Below are 18,327 nucleotides of genomic sequence, written 5' to 3' on the forward strand. Positions count from 1 at the left end.
ACCGGGAAAGACAGCAGGGAAAAAGCCATCCAGTGGGAAAGTTAATTTAACAAACCTTCACCAAGGGCTGGAAAAGCACCTCGTGCCCTCAGCCAGGGAGAATCGTGGCATTAGCAGAATGTGCACAGAACTGTAGGGAAATGCCTCAGAGAATGCAGAGCTCTTCAAATGTCTTACTCCAGAGGAATACAGAAAGCACATTAAGTATCTTCTCCCCACTTCCCGTTTCCATCCCTTCCCCCAGTCCTGGCCGTATATTTGATGTCTTTGCTAGCACAACTTGAAGTACCCTCAGAGGAAAAGGAGCTGGCCACAGTGACCTGGGAAAATGGTGATGCCTCTCAGCCACCACCATGCTCAGTGGTTTCTGGACCTCTGGCTGCAGGTGGCAGAGGACAACTTCAGTGTCATTCCTCAGGTGCTGTTCACCTTGTATTTGAGACGTCATCTCTCATTGGCTTAGAGTTCAACAGGTAGGCTATACTAGGGCACTGCAAGCCCCGGGGACCTCCTGTCTCTGCCTCTAAGGAGTTGGGATTACAAGTGCACACTGCCACCCCCAGATTTGTGATGTGGATTCTCACGTTCAAACCCAGGTCCTCAAGTTTGTGCAGCAAGCACGTCGCTGTCCCAGCTAACTTCCAAGTCCTCAAACTTGTTTTTGATGTAGTCTCAGCAAGGGCAACCAAATGCTGCCCTTGTTGCAGTCCTGTGAAAGTAAGAAGTCTGCTTGCGAGAACCACCACTGTGTTCTTTGTATTAGTCAGAGTTCTCTAGAGGAACAGAACTGATAGAATGAATCGATCATCCATCCGTCTGTCTGTCTGTCTATCAAGGGGATTTATTAGAGTGGCTTACAGGCTGTGGTCCAGCTAGTACAGCAATGGCCGTTTACCAACAGAAAGCCCAAGAATCCAGTAGTTGTTCAGCCTATGAGGTTGGGTATCTCAGCTGGTCTTCAGTATACATCAGAATCCTGAAGAAGTAGGCTGTAATGCCCGTTCTGTGCACATTCTCCTAGGGCCAGCGAGAGCAAGAGCAAGTAGGCAAAGAGCAAGCGCTTCCTTCCTCCATGTCCTTTATATAGACTGCCAGCCAAAGGTGTGGCCAGTATTAAAGATGCATCTTCCCACTTCAAATATCCAGATTGGAAGCGGGTCTTCCCACACATAATTTAATTAAGACAAAGTCCCTCACAGGTGTACCCAGCTTCTTGGGTTGTAGTCAATTCCAAATGTCATCAAGTTGACAACCAAGAATAACTATTACATTCCCCATTCTCAGAGCAGTAGAAGAAAGGCCACCTCTCTCCGTGGGCTTGTCTCATTCTAAAAGCTCTGGAAGTAGGTCAGTATTTGATGGCTTCCTTTGTTCTAATAAAACACTAAGAGCCACACTTCCCAAATCTAGATTGTCCTCTGGGCCCTGTGCGCTGCTGTAGTAGCCTTCCAGGCAAGACACGCCCACTTGTGCAATAGGGTCCTAACTATCGCTGGGCGACCAACTATTCTCTGATTGGATCTGGGGCCTGCTCCCCATAAAGCTGGTCAAAAACCCATGACTGAGAGGTTGCAGGTTCTAGAGTGGAACCAGAGAGGTCAATGAAAGAAGGACAAGGGGAGGAGAAACTCCACCATGTGCAGGTTTTCATTTGTGTTGGTGGGGGAATAAACGTACAGAGGGAGCCTTTGTAAGAATCAGAACCCACCACCCATGTCTGAGTTAGGATCACTACTGCTGTGATGGAACACCGTGACCAAAGCAACCTGAGGAGGAAAGGGTTTATTCCACTTTTATTCCACATCACAGTTCATAATCAAAGGAAGTCAGGACAGGGGCCTGGAGGCAGGAGCTGATGCAGAAGCCATGGAGGGTGCTGCTTACTGGCTTTCTCCTCATGACTTGCTTAGCCCGATTCTCATAGAACCCAGGACCATTAGCCCAGGGATGGCACTATCCATAATGGGCTGGGCCCTTCCCGTCAATCACTAATGAAGAAAATGTCCTACAGGCTTGCGTACAGCCCGATCTTATAGAGGCGATTTCTCAACTGAGGCTCCCTCCTCTCTGATGACTCTAGTTTGTGTCAAGTTGACATAAAACTAGCTAGTACGACCCATTTACAAGCCAGGGTAGCTATAGGGCAGAAGGGGAAGGGTGGGGAGGGAGGTTCAAAACTTTCCTTTTGGTCTGTTTAGTTCAGAGTAACCACTGAGGAGTAGTCAATTCAAGAATGCTATATGGCTGATAAACATCTTTCCTAGTTGGACGTTACCTGGGGTTCACAGGGCAGGGGAGTAGTCAAAAATCTAGAGAAGCTCAATGTAGTGGTGTATCCTTTAATCCCAGCACTTGCCAGGCAGAGGCAGGTGGATCTCTGTGAGTTCAAGGCCACCCTGGTCTACATAGTGAGATGCACAGAAGGAAAAAAAGAAAAAGGAAGGAAGAAAGGAAGGAAGGAAGGAAGGAAAGAAGGACAAACAAACCTAGAAAAGCAAGTTAACTTACTTCTGGAAACCAAATTACTATAGTTATTGGAATTGTCATAGTTCAATAAAAACGGAGGAGCTTACAAAATGGCATGGTCCTGGCTAACAGAACCTGTTATCATTAGTTTGCTAAATGGTCATGTTGCCAAACTGCCTTCTCACTATTTGTGTTTAAACCCATAGGCCCAGCCTTGCTCAGCTCTGTCACAGAAATGTCTTTCTGCAGGGGCTAACAGTCAGTGTAGATTTATAACTGGTCAAAGTGCTGAGACTTGGGGGGAGTTGGAGGAGAGAAATAGAGCGTAGATATTATCATATTTTGTTGTATACATGTCTGACATTCTGAAATAATAAATTTGAAAAAGAAAAATAACAAGAGAGGCATTCTAAATGGAGAGGCAGAGTTGAGAAGGTGTGAATGGTCAGATCAACTCCATCTGCAAGCCATTTACCTCAGTTTCCCTACCTGTGAAATGGAAGTGAAAATTCTTACACAGAGTTTACTACAAGGGCTGAGATGACGCTTGTAAAGGGGAGCAAGAAAAATGTGTAGATGGAAAACATACCAGCCCCCTCACAAACAAAAACTGTGGCCCATGAGATTTCAGTGACAGAAACATCTCCAACACGACTGACAGAGGCGTGGGATGCAGGCTGTGCTCCTGTGGCCTCTGAGATGAAATGTGACAATTGGCTGTCATTCAGAAAGTGAAATTCCCTTCCGCTAGTGATAGCTCCTAGCAAAGATGCTCCTGAGCTCCAGGGACAGAGACTGTCAAGAGTGTCACGGATCAACCTGAAGCTGAGTACAAGCTTTCTCATTCTCCACAGTGCCGCGTGAGGTGGGGGAAGTGCTTGACTGCCCTTCACTAGAGGCCTTATAGAGCCAGTGACAGTGTCTGGGGAGTCAGCCTACTGGGGAGGTGGGTTTAAGTAATTAGCGATCAGACTAGAGGCTTCCAGACCCAGGGTCTGAATGGTGCACAGCTTCCCTCTTGCATAGCTTCTGTGAACACAGCATTCTGAATGTAGACGGCAATCTCTCTCCCACTGGTGCTTCAAGAAGGCCTGTGTCCCCCACTCTCCTGATGCAGTGACAGTCCATTCCACGGGCAGGAAGAATGGTGCTGAGAATGAGGGAACTCGTTCACTAGACCCGTGGGCCAAACTCATGGTTGGTTGGTTTCTGTTGAACTGAGTTCAAAAACCACCTAAGAGGGTCTGGGGATGTGGATCAGACTATAGAGTCATGAGCAGGCACAAAGTGCTGGGTTTTATTCCCAGTGCCATAAACTAGATGTGGGGAGTGGAGGCAGGAGGATCTGAAGTTCAGGGTTATCTTCAGCTACATGGTCAGTTCCAGGCTAGCCTGATATTCATGAAAGCCTGTATTCAAACAAAATCACAAGAAATGCACAACAGAGTTTTTGTATGCCGTTCATATACTTGTATTGCAAATTAATCTTAAAAATAGCCCTCTCCAGGCATGGCACATGCTTATTATCCCACCACTTGGGAGGCAGGAGGGTCAGGAGTTCAAGTTCATCCTCAGCTATATATTGAGTTTGAGGCCATCTTGGGCTATATTACACCCTAGACCAGCAGTTCTTAATGTATGGCTCTGAGACTCATTTGGGGGTGGAACAACACTTTCACAGGGAAAGACCATTGGAAAACACAGATATTTACATTACAGTTCACAGATATTTACATTACAGTAGCGAAAGTACAGTTACAAAGTAGCAATGAAAAACAATTTGAGGTGGGGAGGTCACCACCTCCCGAGGAACTGCATCAAAGGGTTGCAGCTTTGGGAAGGTTGAGAACCACTGCCTAGATCCTGTGTTAAAAGTTAACTAAGGAAACAAACACTCTTCTTTGAGCTTATAGTAAGAGACTGATTCATAACAGACATAGAGATAGAACATGTGTATTTATGTGGGAGTGAGTTAGGCTGTAGGCTATGAAAGGGGGCTATAGGAGGAGAAAAGAGGGTTGGGAGAGGATGATAGAACACAAGAGACATGAAAAGGTAAAGGGATTACTGGGGGTGGAAGGATGCGAGGAGGGGAGAGGGGATTGTCTAAAAATATGCATGAAAATGCCATAATAAAGCCAGTGACTCTGCATGCTAATTAGAATAATGCATAAAAAATGGAAGAATAGAACACTCTAATTATACAAAGGAAAGAATAAAGAGGCTCTTCCCCAGCTTGATTGATGATTGGAATCCATTTTTTTTTTTCCTTTATGAAAAGAAGTCCCGTATTTCAGTGACGGAGCTGCTTCTGGCTCCCTTTGCTCCTCTAGCTGGTGGGGCTTTGTGACCCATTTCTCTTCCTTCTCTACTAGATAAGTAAGAATAATGAATCAGCCCGCCGCTCTCTAACTTGATGAGGATAGATAGGGTGGCAGGTTTTAATCAAATGCAGTCCCGGCAAAAAATAAATGAATGCCGAGAGATCATTACCCATGCTATGTAAGATCTATCATGGTAGGCATCCGTCTTCTGAGGCCACAGGAAGGATTCCTGTCGGAAGCAAAGAGTGAGGAATGATTCCTCAGGACTACAAAGACCTTGGAACTCTGCCACCTTGTCTTTCTTTCTTTCTTTCTTTCTTTCTTTCTTTCTTTCTTTCTTTCTTTCTTTCTTTCTTTCTTTCTTACTTGCTTTCATTTTTTTCTGTTTTTTTTGAGACAGAGTTTCTCTGTGTAGCTTTGAAGTCTGTCCTGGAACTCGTTTTGTAGACCAGGCTGGCCTTGAACTCACAGAGATCTACCTGCCTCCTGAGTGCTGGGACTAAAGGTGTGTGCTACCACCGCCCAGCCACTTTGCATTTCTTGAACCCCTATCAAAGGCTCCACAAGTGCTTTCTCTAAGACTTCCCATGATGGGACACACACTTTCCCTCACTGTGTTTTGTTTTGATTTTTAAAAATTTTTGAAACAAGGTCTCATGTGGCTCAGGCTGGTGTTGAGCCCCTGATTCTCCTGTCTCTACTGCTCAGTGCTGGGATTACAAGCGTGTGCCACCACGCCTGGCTCATAACATCCTGGGAAGGCTTTGCGCTGACTAAGTCCTTATTCATAAGTGAACTCTGATCCTGGCCGAGCCCACCGATGGAACAGCCCTGATCCCTGGCACCTTGCTGACTCCTCTCGGCCTGTCCTGCTGCCTCTGCTCACTTCCTTCTCCTGAGACTGACTTCCTCACGTCCTTTGTGCCCGTGCCCCGCCTTCATTTCTATGTCAAAAGTCTCACAGCCTTTTCCTGTTGCTGTAACAAGATCCCTGGTAGAAGCAGTTTAAGGAAAAGAGGGTTTGTGTGGATTCATGCTGCGAGGCCTTGGTCCACCACAGTGGGGAGTTCATGGTGACAGGAAGGTGAGGTAGTTGGCCATGCTGGACCCAGAGACAGGAAGCAAAGAATAGTGAATATTGGTGCTCAGTACTCCACCCCCCACCTGTCTCTGTCTCTCCCCGCTCAGTGTGCATGTATATGAGTAGCATGTGTGTGTGTGTGTGTGTGTGTGTGTGTGTGTGTTTGTATGGGTGTGTATGTGTTTGTATGTGTGTGTGTGCTTATATGGGTGTGTGTGTGTGTGTGTGTGTGTGTGTGTGTGTTTGTATGGGTGTGTATGTGTTTGTATGTGTGTGTGTGCTTGTATGGGTGTGTGTGTCTGTATATGTGTGTGTTGCTGGTGTATGTGTGTTTGTATGGGTGTGTGTGTGTGTTTGTATGTATGTGTGTGTGTGTGTTTATGTGTGTGTGTTTATATGGGTGTGTGTGTGTGTGTGTTTGTATGGGTGTGTGTGTGTGTGCTTGTATGGGTGTGTGTGTTTGTATATGTGTGTGTTTGTATGTGTGTGTTTGTGTGTGTTTATATGGGTGTGTGTGTGTGTTTGTATGGGTGTGTGTGTATGTGTGTGTGTATGTTTGTATGGGTGTGTGTGTGTTTGTATGGGTGTGTGTATTTGTATGGGTGTGTGTGTGTGTGTTTGTATGTATGTGTGTGTTTGTATGTGTGTATGTGTGTTTGTATGTGTGTGTGTGTGTGTGTTTGTGTGTATGTGTGTGTTTGCATGGGTGTGCCCGAGGTTGTGTGACTGTGAAGGTCAGTTTAGTGTCTGCCTCAGTCCCTCTTCATGTCATCTCCTTCTTTGTCTCTTTGTTTTTGACATGGTATCTCTCTATGTAGTTTTGACTGTTCTAGTGCCTCCAGCTCACAGAGATTCTCCTGCCTCTGCCTCCCGAGTGCTGGGGTTGAAGGCACATGCCGCTGTGCCTGGCTCCATGTCTTCTCTTGTGGGTGACAGGGTCTCTTATTGAACCTGGTGCCCCTCAGTTCGGCTAGGACGGCTGGCTATGAACTTCAGGGATCCTGTCTCTGCCTCCCCAGTTCTGGGGTTGCCGGCACTCAGCTTTTACTCAAGGGCTGGGGATCTGAAATCAGGTCCTAACGCTTGCAGAGCAGGCATAGTACCAGTTGGGTGATCTCAGCCTCTCTCTTTCTCCTTTTTCTGCAGCCTAGCATCCCTTCTCATGGATGGCTTTGCTCACATTTAGTGTGGACCTTCTCACCTCAGGAAACCTCATCTAGAAACTCTCTAAGAGACATCCCAGATGATTCTAGATTGGGTCTAGTTGATAATCAACAGGAACCCTCACAATTGTCCTGCATCACTAATGCCACTACCCCACCCCTGCTGCTAAGATGCAGCCCTGCCTGGGGTGCACCTAGAGGGAGCAGCAGAAGGGAATGGGGCCTCACCTCCCCTTGGCCTGCCAAGGCATAGCGCTTCCTGGGTGGTGGAGTCGATGCTGCAGTGGTGCTTGTGGAAGGCAAGGGAGTCACTGCAGACAAGGTCCTGCTAACTTCAGAATGGTCCCCATTCATTCCTGCCTCTGTATATTTGGTGGCAGCAGTGACCAAAATGACCTCATCAGACCAGTTCAGAGTTTGCACACTGTTCCTAAATGCTCTGCTTTTGATGGTTGTATGGATCCTCTTACGTCTTTGGATAAATCTCCTGTTTTTCTGCATTGGCCAGAGTTGCTTGCTGCGGGCAGGAGTCCATGACTCACACCAGTACTGCTGAATGTGTAAGTCCTGTAGAGATCACTCCAGAGCACAGAGAACCATCAACCCCCTCATTCTAGAAGTCATCCTTCTCTTACTGTAGCCCTTAGCTCAATTAGCTTTTTAATACAACCACATCATAGTTGGCTGATTTTAAACTCACTGGCCAGCTGAAACCCTAGCAGTTTAGGGACAATGCCTAACTAAAGGAATATCGAGCAGAGTGGATTGCATGTGCGTTCTTCCTATCTAGGTGACAGTATTTTCACTGTCCTCAGACGTGGGCTTTGAGGGGGAGTCCTTTCAAGGTTGAAACTGCAGCCATTCGTTTCCTTGACAAGGAACAAAAATAACGACTGGTCATGGGAAGAGCCTTTGTCCCGCCCACTCGTTCCACAACACCCAGCAGCCATTTTGAACCGGATCTTTCCTTCATCCTCCTCATTATTCAAGGCACTTGGACAGGAATGCAGAAGCCACAGCATCTTTGCTTCTTCTCATCTTGACCCTCCCAAGCATCTCTCCCACTCCACGGCTTCTGAACTCCAGAGAGTGTAGACACTGTCTCCTACCACAGTCAGAATGAATCAGGACCTTCTTTCCTTCCACGCCAACCCTGAAGGAGAAGGAGAAATCCAAGCAACAGAAGCTGGGTGCTTAGTGACGTGGGGAGGGGTGGGTGCCCTGGGTAGAAAGGACAGCACGGTGAAGTTACAAATCTGACCTAGAACCAATGTCTGAGCAGGGGACAGGAAGGCAGGAGCAGATCATGGGTGACTAATTCCTTAGGCTTAACCCGACTGAGAGAGTATCAAGGACTTTCTCAGATGTTTACTAAGATGGCCTCACTGTCTATGTCAGAAAGCAAGCTCCCAACAGCACTCATATTGAGTCCCCAGAAAGACCAGGTGACAGGACAAAAGCCATAGGTAGCCTGGCAACAGAGATGACCCTCTGGCCTGGACACCCCAGGCCTTTGCCTAGGTGTGAAGTGCGAAAGTGTGGCCTTCAGTCTAGCAGCATCAATGGTTTGCATTGTCACAGGGCTCTCAGGGCGAGGATGCATACCGAGTCTGTGAAGCCTTACCCTACACCACCAGCGGTAGAAAGAACGTACAGTCCAGATGAAAGCCTGGTTAGCCTCGGTGGAGGCATCCCGGACCCCAGGGATTTACCACAAAACCAGGGTTGTTGGTACTTTCTTGTGACATGTGCTGCAGGACAAGGGACCCAAGTCAGTGTTTAGGAGACAGAATTGTGTTCTGAGAGTGAGGACCAGTCAGCTGCCAGAGCTGAGCCATCTTATGCTTCCTGAGAATGTAGCAGGAACGATGCAGTGCCATGGTGCTTGCCTGCTTGCCTGGCAGAGGGAGGCCCTGCCTTTGCTCTCCAGCACGCACATGTGAACTGAATGAGCCAGGGGTAGAGAGAGAATTATTTAACAATAAAAAGGAACAAAGTAGCTATGCTATGAGTCCTATCATCTCAGCTACTCACGAGGCTGAGGTAGGAGGATCCCAAACTCAAATCCAGCCTGAACTACTTAGTGAGGCCTTGTCTCAGAATAAGAAAATTTAATGCAGAAAATGAGGCTGAGGCTGTGGCACTGCGGAGGATCCCCTCCATAATACGAACGAGGCCCTGGGTTCAAGTCTGAGCCCCAAAGAAAGAATAGGAGAAAGGAGGAAGAGGGAGAGGAGGAGGAGGAGGGAGAGGGGGAGGAGCACACACTTGGTGCTTACTGTATGACTCTGTTTATATAACATTCTTGAAATAATGGAGATATAGAAATCTTGGTCAGGTGTGTGCTTGCCAAGGATTGGGAATGAAGTGCCTGGAGGTATGTGGGGCTGGCTGATGTGAGGAAAATAATTTTTTTTCTATCAAAGATAGCTAAGCCCGCCAAGAGTCAATATCCCATGAATCTTGGTGTATGCAAAGGCCCTGAAGCATCCCCCGGAAGTTGATGGCCTGGAGCAGCTGGCTTCTTTCTGCTTCCCTTCATCTTTTTTGTGCCAATTCCTTTAACACTAGCCACACAGAATGACTGTAGGGAAGAGACAAAATCTCCACCTGCTTTAGAATGAAAACTGAGTGAGCCCCTCATCCCGGTGTGCTTACTGGCCTGATTCGGCCCGGGAGCACCCTTTTCTCAAAAAGACATTGCCTGGCTTAGCTGCTTGGCTTGGCTTGTGTGCTTCTTTGTGTGACACTGAGGACATTTGCTTTTAACACTGGGAGGGGCAGCAGGAGGCAGATCTTTGTGGCAGTGGCGTGGTGACTGTGGTGGCGTCTACATGAATCTACATATGGTGTCACAGAACTAAACACACACTATACCAATGCCAATTTCCTGGTTTTGTGTATCAGACCCACCTAACTTCCACCACTGGAGGAAGCTGTGGGGAAGGGACACAGGACCTTTTTTGCCATTTCTTACAAATCTATAAATTAAGCATGAAGGAAACCAGCAAGTTGAAAACAAGATGGTCACAGTGCGACTGATCTAGTGAGAGCAGTCTTCAGAATTGAACATCCCGGGACCTTGTTCTGAGGCCTGTGTTTGGCTTCCTGCTGGGAGCCTGTTTGACAAAGACATCATGTTACCGATGCATTCCAGAATGTTCTATCACTCTGAAGGGTGCTACCAGGATTTGAAATACATAAAAACATCAAGGGGAGAGTCTAGACTCACAGAGAATCAGCTCAGCGGGCCCTTGTTTCAGAGCTGAGAAAGCAAGTCCAGGGTATAGAAGAGGCCTGACCAAGTCTCCCAAGCAGCTGATGGCAGAGGCAGGGCCAAGGGTGAGCCCGCCTGTCACACCCACCATCCTCACCTCCTTTCCGCTCTCCATTCACCCTGGAGGTTTAAGACATTAAAATTCAGAACTCATCGGAAGGTTAACTCTGAAAAGCAAGAGCCAGAGGAGTAGATCAACATCAGGGCATCTTTTTTAATTGCCTATTCACGCAGACAGATTGTCTTTTCTTATTCAGATCTAAACTTGGAGATGTGTCCTTCTTCAGGGCTCTCGTTATCTGACGCCTCTTCGGGAGTGGGAACTAACGTGCAATTTGATTGCTGAGTATAGGTTCTATTTTTTTCCTCCTAAGCAGGAAGTTCAAAATCTACTGTGTTATTTTTAAAGAGGGTGGAAAAAAGTGGGGGGAGGAATCATAATAACTTCCTCAGCGGCCCAGTCCAAAAACACATACTGCCGGGCCTCAGCTGAGTGGGGAGAACCAGGGGTGGTGAAGAGAGGCTAAGGAGGGGTGAGGGCCATGCCAAAGGCAGCAAGGACATACGGGGCTGGGGCTGGTTCCACGGTGAGGGTGGTCCCAGGTTTTTCTGGGTCTGCTTTCTATCGGGATTCATTTGAGGAGCTTCCCAATCCTGACTGACAGGTGACTCTGGTGGGTCAGGGCTCTTTTTAGTCTTTTGTGGAGCCTGGAACATGAGGCAAACATTACGGGAGTCACAAATGTAATCCTTACCTCCTTGAGTGAATTTGGAAGAATTAATTAATATTCAGAAAGTTTCATATTTACAGGGAAGAAAATGAACTTGCTTATGTTGACCTAACCATTTATTGATGACTGATCATGTGAGGCAATATGCTGGGAACAAGAATTATAAACAAGATACTCAGTTTTAGGGGAGGTTCCCCACATCCATTAGAGTGCGCAAGAAAATCCTGGAAAACTGCAAGGCATCATGGGAATTGCTTTTGTAGAAAGTTCTAGAAACAAAGGGCAAAGGCATCGAATGTTCTTTTTCTTGTACAAATTGTCGATTCCTTCCTCCCTCTGCTTAGTCTTAGGAGCTTAGGAATGCCTTCTTTCTGCTGAGGGACACATAGGGCACACCCCTTCATCCTTCTAGCATCATCTACTGTGAGACCAAAATGAGCCATCTTAGAAATAAGACCAAAATGTTTTCACCCTAAAATTAAGGCCTAAGATTTTTCCTTTTGGGAATAGGCCATTAGTTACTGAAACCAGTCAGTTCAGATTCCAGAAACCAGGAAGTGTAAAAGTACAGAGTCACAAGATAGTCACGAGGTAATGCCTGCCAGACTATGGAATGTCCTCTTCCTGGTTTCCAGGGTAACTGACCATAAAAATGCCCCCACCTGAGGGCAGCCAATGAGAAATGGTGGCGAGCAACCACTCCCTTAGAAGTAATTTCTAGAAGCCCCTAGAAGCGAGCCAATCAGAATTGTACCCGTACTAGCACCCCTAAACGATGTAACCTTGTGACTTTTCCCTTTAAAAGCTGAGCTTGCAGATAGATGGGCGCTTCCTCCAGCCTCCACTGTGTTGGATGTATTGGACGAAGTCCCTGCCTAGGCTTGTATTGGATATCCAGAATTAAACCATGCTTTTGCTTTCCGCCATGCTCGTCTTTGGTGGTCTCTCTGGGGGTCACGATCTGGGCACAACACTACTAATTATAGTGAAACTAAATTTTCTCTCTTTCCCACTTTCTTTCTTTTACCTTCCTTCCAAGACCATGTCTCCTGCAGCCCAGGCTGGCCTCACTTACAGGTAGCCTAGGATGACGTTGAATTCCTGATCCTCCTGCCTCCACCTTTCCTAGTGCTAGGGTTAGAGGTGTGTAGTAGTACACCTGGCTTATGTGGTGGCTGGGATTTGAACTCTGGGCTTTGTGCATCTTAGGCAAGCACTCGACCAACTGAGCTGCATCCCCTAAGCCCAAGTTTTCCACAGAGGACAATGTAAATTAGACACCTTGATAAGTTGTCCAGAGTTTCAGTGAACCAGGGCAGAACCAGGTTGGAAAGAGGAGGCTCCCAGTCATGTGCTCCTGAGAGGGACCTGGGAGTGGGGCTGTCAGCCTTGCAGCAATCTCTGGTGGACAAGGACAGAAAGGGCACGAGAGATGGAGGGAGGAGGCACCGGTCCTGCAACCGTCGTGTGTGACTCAAGGTGTTCTGGGTTTTGAAAGCAGATCCTAGGCTGTTAGGAGCGCTTTCCTTAGACCCTTTGTCCACACATCCCAGGGCAAGTCCTGAATGCCATGAAAGGTCCTCCTTATGGGACTCTCCACCCCAGCTGGAGTAACATTTTTGCCTGGGGCTTTACATGAAAAATCAATTTGCCCCCCACAAAGAGTCAGAGAGAGGAGCAAACTGCATCACGGAATCCCAGGGATTTCTGTCCACTTCTGCCCTTGTGTGTTTCCCACTTTAGCGAGTGGTGGGTGCCCACACCTGATTTCCCAGTGGGGTGAGGCTTCTGCTTCGGGGAAGAAGAGTGGTATTCAGGGACAGCACGTCTAAGACCAACTGCCTTGGGGGTGGGCCCAGAAGCCAACATTGGGGCGCCTGTGTTAATCTTGCAGGAGGGGTGGAGGGGCCACCTATCCTGTCCCTCAGATGCTGAGGGTCCCTGTACGGGTTTGATCACTTGTCACACAAAGAAATGGTGGTGTCTTCAAAACTCACTGTATTCTGCTAAAAGGAACGACTTGAAGAGCTCATTTACCCAAGGCTGTGCAGAGGGGGAAGCAGATCAGAAACACTGGGCCTCCTGTCCTGGCTGGGATGTGTCCCCTCTCCCCGGACTGCTGGGCAGAGTGAGCCACCATCACGGGAAGGGGAGGCCAGCTCTTTCCCGGACTGTGCCCTCTCCTGCTTCGGAGAATGTCAAATGTCCTCCACGTGCTCATATGTGAACACGTGGTCTCAGGCTGGTTCTACTGTTTGGAAAGGTTGAACCCATAAGATGTGGAGCCACACTGGGTGAGTGGGCCTTGAGGTTTCACAGCCTGGTTCTGCTTCCTGTTAACAGGCTCTCTGCTTCCAGACTGTAGATGCAATGTGAGGGGCAGCTTCCTGTTGCCAAGCTTTCCCCTCGTGATGGGATGATCCCTTCCAACTGTGAGCCAGAGTAAACCTTTCCTCTCTTGATTCCTTCCTGTCAGGTGATTTGTCACAGCAGTGTAGCTCTGTGGGTTAATGATGGACATAACTCCACAGGGGCCTGGCTTGGGCCAGGCTGGGCAGCAGAACCTACCAACCAGGGACTTGCTTTGACTTCAGTGATAATGGCACCCAAGAAGAGATGTCATTTTTTAATCCTCTGTCTCCCAAAGTGTCATCACAGTATACGGAGAACACCCAGAACTTGGCTCCCACAGGCAAGGTCTCCACAGTAGACAAGAGGTACCACTGCAGTGGCCTGGGTGGATGTATCTATGGCTCCTTTGCCTGATGGAAAGAAAGCCTGGGGAATCACTCAGTGGTGTGTACAGACCCTCCCAGTCCCTCCCACTGCCATCAACATGCACCCTGTCCTCTACGCTGCCCCATCCCTATCCTCCACATTTTCTGCAGAGCCACATTCCAATCTCTTAGCTGAGGGAAGACCCCAGGCTTGAGCTAAGGGAGGAAGCGTTCCTGTGTACTACACAGAGGATGCAAACTGTGGGAAATAATTTCTTTTAATGACAGAGAAAGCACACCAAATCGTAACAGAAGCCTGGGTGGGAGTTATCAATGTACAGATAAACACCTGGAGGTCATTCACAGAGGTCATTCACAGAGAAGTCAGCTGGGTTAGAGAGCAGCATCCCTGAAGACAAGCGGCAGTGTGCCCCCCTGTGTGTGACCTGGTTGTCACGTTGAACAGTTGTTCCCTTCCTCACTTGATGGTAGGGCTGGGTAGGCTCCCAGATGACTACATGGAAGAGAGGCCTCAGGGACTTGCGTCACAAAGGGGTGATGCGGAGGACAGACTCAAACTGGGTACCTTGTACACCACACCCGTGAAACAAGACTGGACATGGGTCCTTGACAGGAGCTGACGGTGTCGGACAACAGGCAGAAGTTCCAAGTTCCTTCAGACTCTAGGGTTTGGCGCAACTTCCCAAAAGCATGCTAGGAAAAGGGCTTATCAACAAAACTTTGCCATCCCAAGAGATAAAAGTCACCCTCCCAGCTTTTACCGTAATGTGTCTAGGATTCAAAATAAAGAACAAGAAGCAAAAAGGCCGCAACTCAAGAATTATTTGGAGTATTGTGGCACTTTACCAATCTCGTTTGCATGTATATATATACATATATATATATACACACACACACATACATATATGTATATATATTATATGGCAGAGTAAACATAACCCTGTCAATATAAACTTTCCTCATAGATAATTGTAGACTGTACACTCTCGGAATGCAGGAAGTGTCAAGCCTATCTATCATATATTTTTCATCTTTAAAAATAATCTAACATAGTCATACTCTCTGGCTAGTAACAAACTATGAACATCTTCTGAGAATACAGATAAAGCTCTGAGATTAATAGTAAATTCTCTGACGTGCTTCCCCACCCCCTATTCAGTATCAGAAATGAACATATTCCTGTAAAAGCATCCCCAGAGCCATTCATAATCAGGAAAAGAAACAAATATGTTTGTTTCACCAAATGGGCTTTTAGCAAGAAGCAAGGGAACGTATTTACTTTGGCAAAAGAAAACAAATCACAACATGATGTTTTACAGGTCTGGGTCCATGCAAGTGCATGTTTGTTATGTGGGGGTATCCTAGTCTCACCCTAAAACCACAATCAGCATGCAGGTTATTGTCAACTATTGGATTCGAGACAGAGATACTTGGCAGTGCACCTCTTCTGTTCAACCATGTTCGAATCACTAAGGCAGGAATATGTGACCTTGTATAGTATCAGCAGGAATTTTTCGGATGCAAGTTTACACGGCATGAACCTGCAACTTACTGTCTAAAAAAAAAAGAAGAAAAGAACCCCAACCACAGATTCCCTGAACACAATTTAGTTGAAAATGAACTGTTAAGCTCTTAGAAATATATTTGAAACTACGAGATTGCTCTGTTCGCTATACATGAACATTTTTAAAAAGTTCCCACCCCTAAAAATTGGCCATGTGATTTCCTCATGCTGAGCAACAGCATCAACAACTAGCCACCATGGCTGATGCCCGAGCAAGGCTAGCCTCCAAAGTCATTCGTGTGTCACGTGATGCTTTTCAAGGTTGTACTGTTGAGTTCTTCAGCGGTCAACCAGGAAGCAGAGGGACCTTTAAGCCTTGGTCCCTTTGTTAGACCGTGGTCCTCGGCAGTGGGTGTCCGTGGCTCCTGGGCACTTTTCACTGGAGGTGGCTTGGCTGCTGCGTGTTGGCCTGCAGGTTCCGGACCCAGCTACAATCTAACCTGCAGACTCACGGAAGGTTCTTCTCTCAGGAGCACACAGAAGCCAAGATGGCTGACTGGACAGCGGCTGGGGCAGTGGAGGCAGCTCCTTGGCCCATCAGAAACAGACGCCAGGGACAATTTGTGTCGTGTGGTTTGTATTTGCAGAGCCAGTGCAGGAGGGAACCAGAAATCTTGCTTCTGGGAAGCATTTGCCACGCGGAGGCGTTTCATACCACGGAACCCTTGGAGGATGACAAGTGGATGGACTGAATCCTAATGGCCAACGTCCTCTGTAAGTCCTGAAGCACATCCTGGCCCGACCCTTCGCCATTTTTGTCGTACAGGAGCTGCTTGAATGCTTCATTTTCGATGAGGACCATCATATTTTTAAGAAAGTAGCCTTCACAGTATGCTGAGAGCTCTGTGACCCCGAGGAACTGTGGGAAGAGGAAAGAAAGCGGGTGGTTACTGTGAAATGATGATGGTCACTCACTCAGCTGCATCGGCCTGATGCAGTCCCATCTTCCTATCACCAGGCTGTGGCTTTGTGGCCCCTACTAAAGACCTGAAGGCCCTTCTTCTACCTCTTGCCTTGTGCAAGCCCAGTCATTTTTTTGAGCCTCAGTTTCCCAAGCTTCATCATGGGTGGGGTAGCCTAGGAGTACTGCTTAGGACATGGCTATACATAGACTTTATGGTCTTCAAGGGATCTGAGCAGTTGGAGCATCAATCAGAGTTGGTGTCCTATCACATACACTCACATACAGGCACTGGATTCTTCAGCTGGGAGAGATGCTAGCACAGAGGTCACTCCTTCAATGTGAGTCCTGCTCTTGGGTGTCAAGGTACAAGGCCTCATTCTCTAGGTACAGAAACAGAGGCTAAGAGTGGCCTAGCTCTTGGAGGTTGTTTTGTAGATGAGTGTCATTCCACACAAGTTAGTGTAAGTGGAAGGCAATACAACATACTGTTATGCATGGTATCTGTTAATACTAACTGAATGGACACTATACACCACACCTGCCTATCATCTCCACACAACTATCTACAGATCCACATGGGACTGAAGCTCTCATCTCTCATCTTCTAGACAGAGGTTTGTAGACTACAGCCCCCTGGGCTAAATTTGGTCCACAATTTGTTTTATAAATAAAGTTTTATTAGAACATAGTCATGCTATTTGTTTTCTACTTATTTATGATTGTTTCTGCACTACAGGTAGAATCAAGTAGGGACAAACAAAATAAAACATTAAAGCAAACCCCCCCCCCAGGCCTGAAATATCCTGCAAAGCTGAAAATAATCTGCTCCTTTACAGAACATGTTTGCTGATCTTGTCCTCTGTTATATTTTTCAAATGAAGAGATCATGTTATACTAATTTCTTTTCCTTTTTAAGATGGGGTCTCATATACCAGGACGATCTCAAACTTTCTCTGTAGCCAAGGATTGTCTTGAACTCCTGATTGTCCTGCCTCTGCCTCCAGAGTGCTGGAATTACAGGTGTGAGCCACTAGGCCTTGAATGTCTTACAAATTTCTTTGTTACATTCTGATGAGTAAGGTCCTAGTAATGAACACGTGGGTTAATGAACACCAGAAAGGCCCCTGTGGTCCCCAGACCCTTGTTCTTTCCACCACAATACTAGAACTGGATCAAACTTTTCTGTATTTGACGAAGTAGCTTGTCCTCTTTTTCAAACACAGAGATAGCCTGAATGGACCATCAGAGGCTCAGGACTGAGCTGCTGGGACAGCTTCTAGGGAGAAGAGATGCTAACCCATGCAGTGATGGGCTGGCTTTCTCATCTGTCTGAATCCCACAGCTGACTCAAGCGCTTCCCTGAAGCACAGAGGGGTTGCTGTGGGGGTCCTTGCTAACATCTGGAACTTGGCTGTTAGCATCTAAATGCCTGCAATTCCTCTGGCTCAAAGCAGCCACGGCCTTCCTGCTTTTCTGCTTCTTACTGCACTACTGTCGATCCGCAGCACAATGGGTCGGTGAGGAATCCCAGTGGCTGGAGAACATCTGTTGAGGCTGCATTGTCCAAAGCTGAGCGAAGTAGTGTACACACCGGGCAGGAGGCAGCTGGACCTGCCCTTCCCTTATGCAAATATCACAGACGGCCAATGTTGATGTTGGCCCTACTCCAGGACGGGATCTTGGAGGTAAAGCTGATGTCTGTCAAAGCAGAGGCCCTGGCCACACGGGTGTCCTGTGGGAGAGTCTGCTCCCCTGCCACCCAGGAGTCCTTGCCCATTTTCCCTGCTGAATTCACACGTCATCACTTTGCATTATTAAATCGCGGTATGTGCAGCTGATGCTACCAGCTAAGGAGCCTTAGGAGACTGGACCAGGACTTGCCGAGATGAAAGAAAGGCCACAGAAAATCTACCCGTGGAGGTCGGGTTTCTGGGGCAATTCAAATTCAAATTCAAAAGGGAGGAAAAGAGGAAGACACTGGCTCTCTTCCTGAGCACAGAAGGCCTCTCTGGGTGGTGCCATTATGCAAGGGAACCCATTAAGACAAGACAAATGCTGCTTAGCTGGGGTACAGGCAAA

General features: G+C 47.4%; 1 protein-coding gene across 1 annotated transcript in view; it reads right to left on the reverse strand.

Moving 5' to 3' along the window:
• Positions 1-14,019: 14,019 nt before the first annotated feature.
• Positions 14,020-18,327, reverse strand: part of Abtb3 (ankyrin repeat and BTB domain containing 3) — a 271,670-nt gene continuing 267,362 nt past the window's right edge. The window contains exon 17 of the mRNA XM_059245625.1: positions 14,020-16,203. Within this exon, the coding sequence (XP_059101608.1) occupies positions 15,994-16,203 (210 nt within the window). The 3' untranslated portion in view covers positions 14,020-15,993. The remainder of the gene's footprint in view (positions 16,204-18,327) is intronic.

This window comes from Peromyscus eremicus, chromosome 18 (genome assembly GCF_949786415.1).
Source record: "Peromyscus eremicus chromosome 18, PerEre_H2_v1, whole genome shotgun sequence".
NCBI lineage: Eukaryota > Metazoa > Chordata > Mammalia > Rodentia > Cricetidae > Peromyscus > Peromyscus eremicus.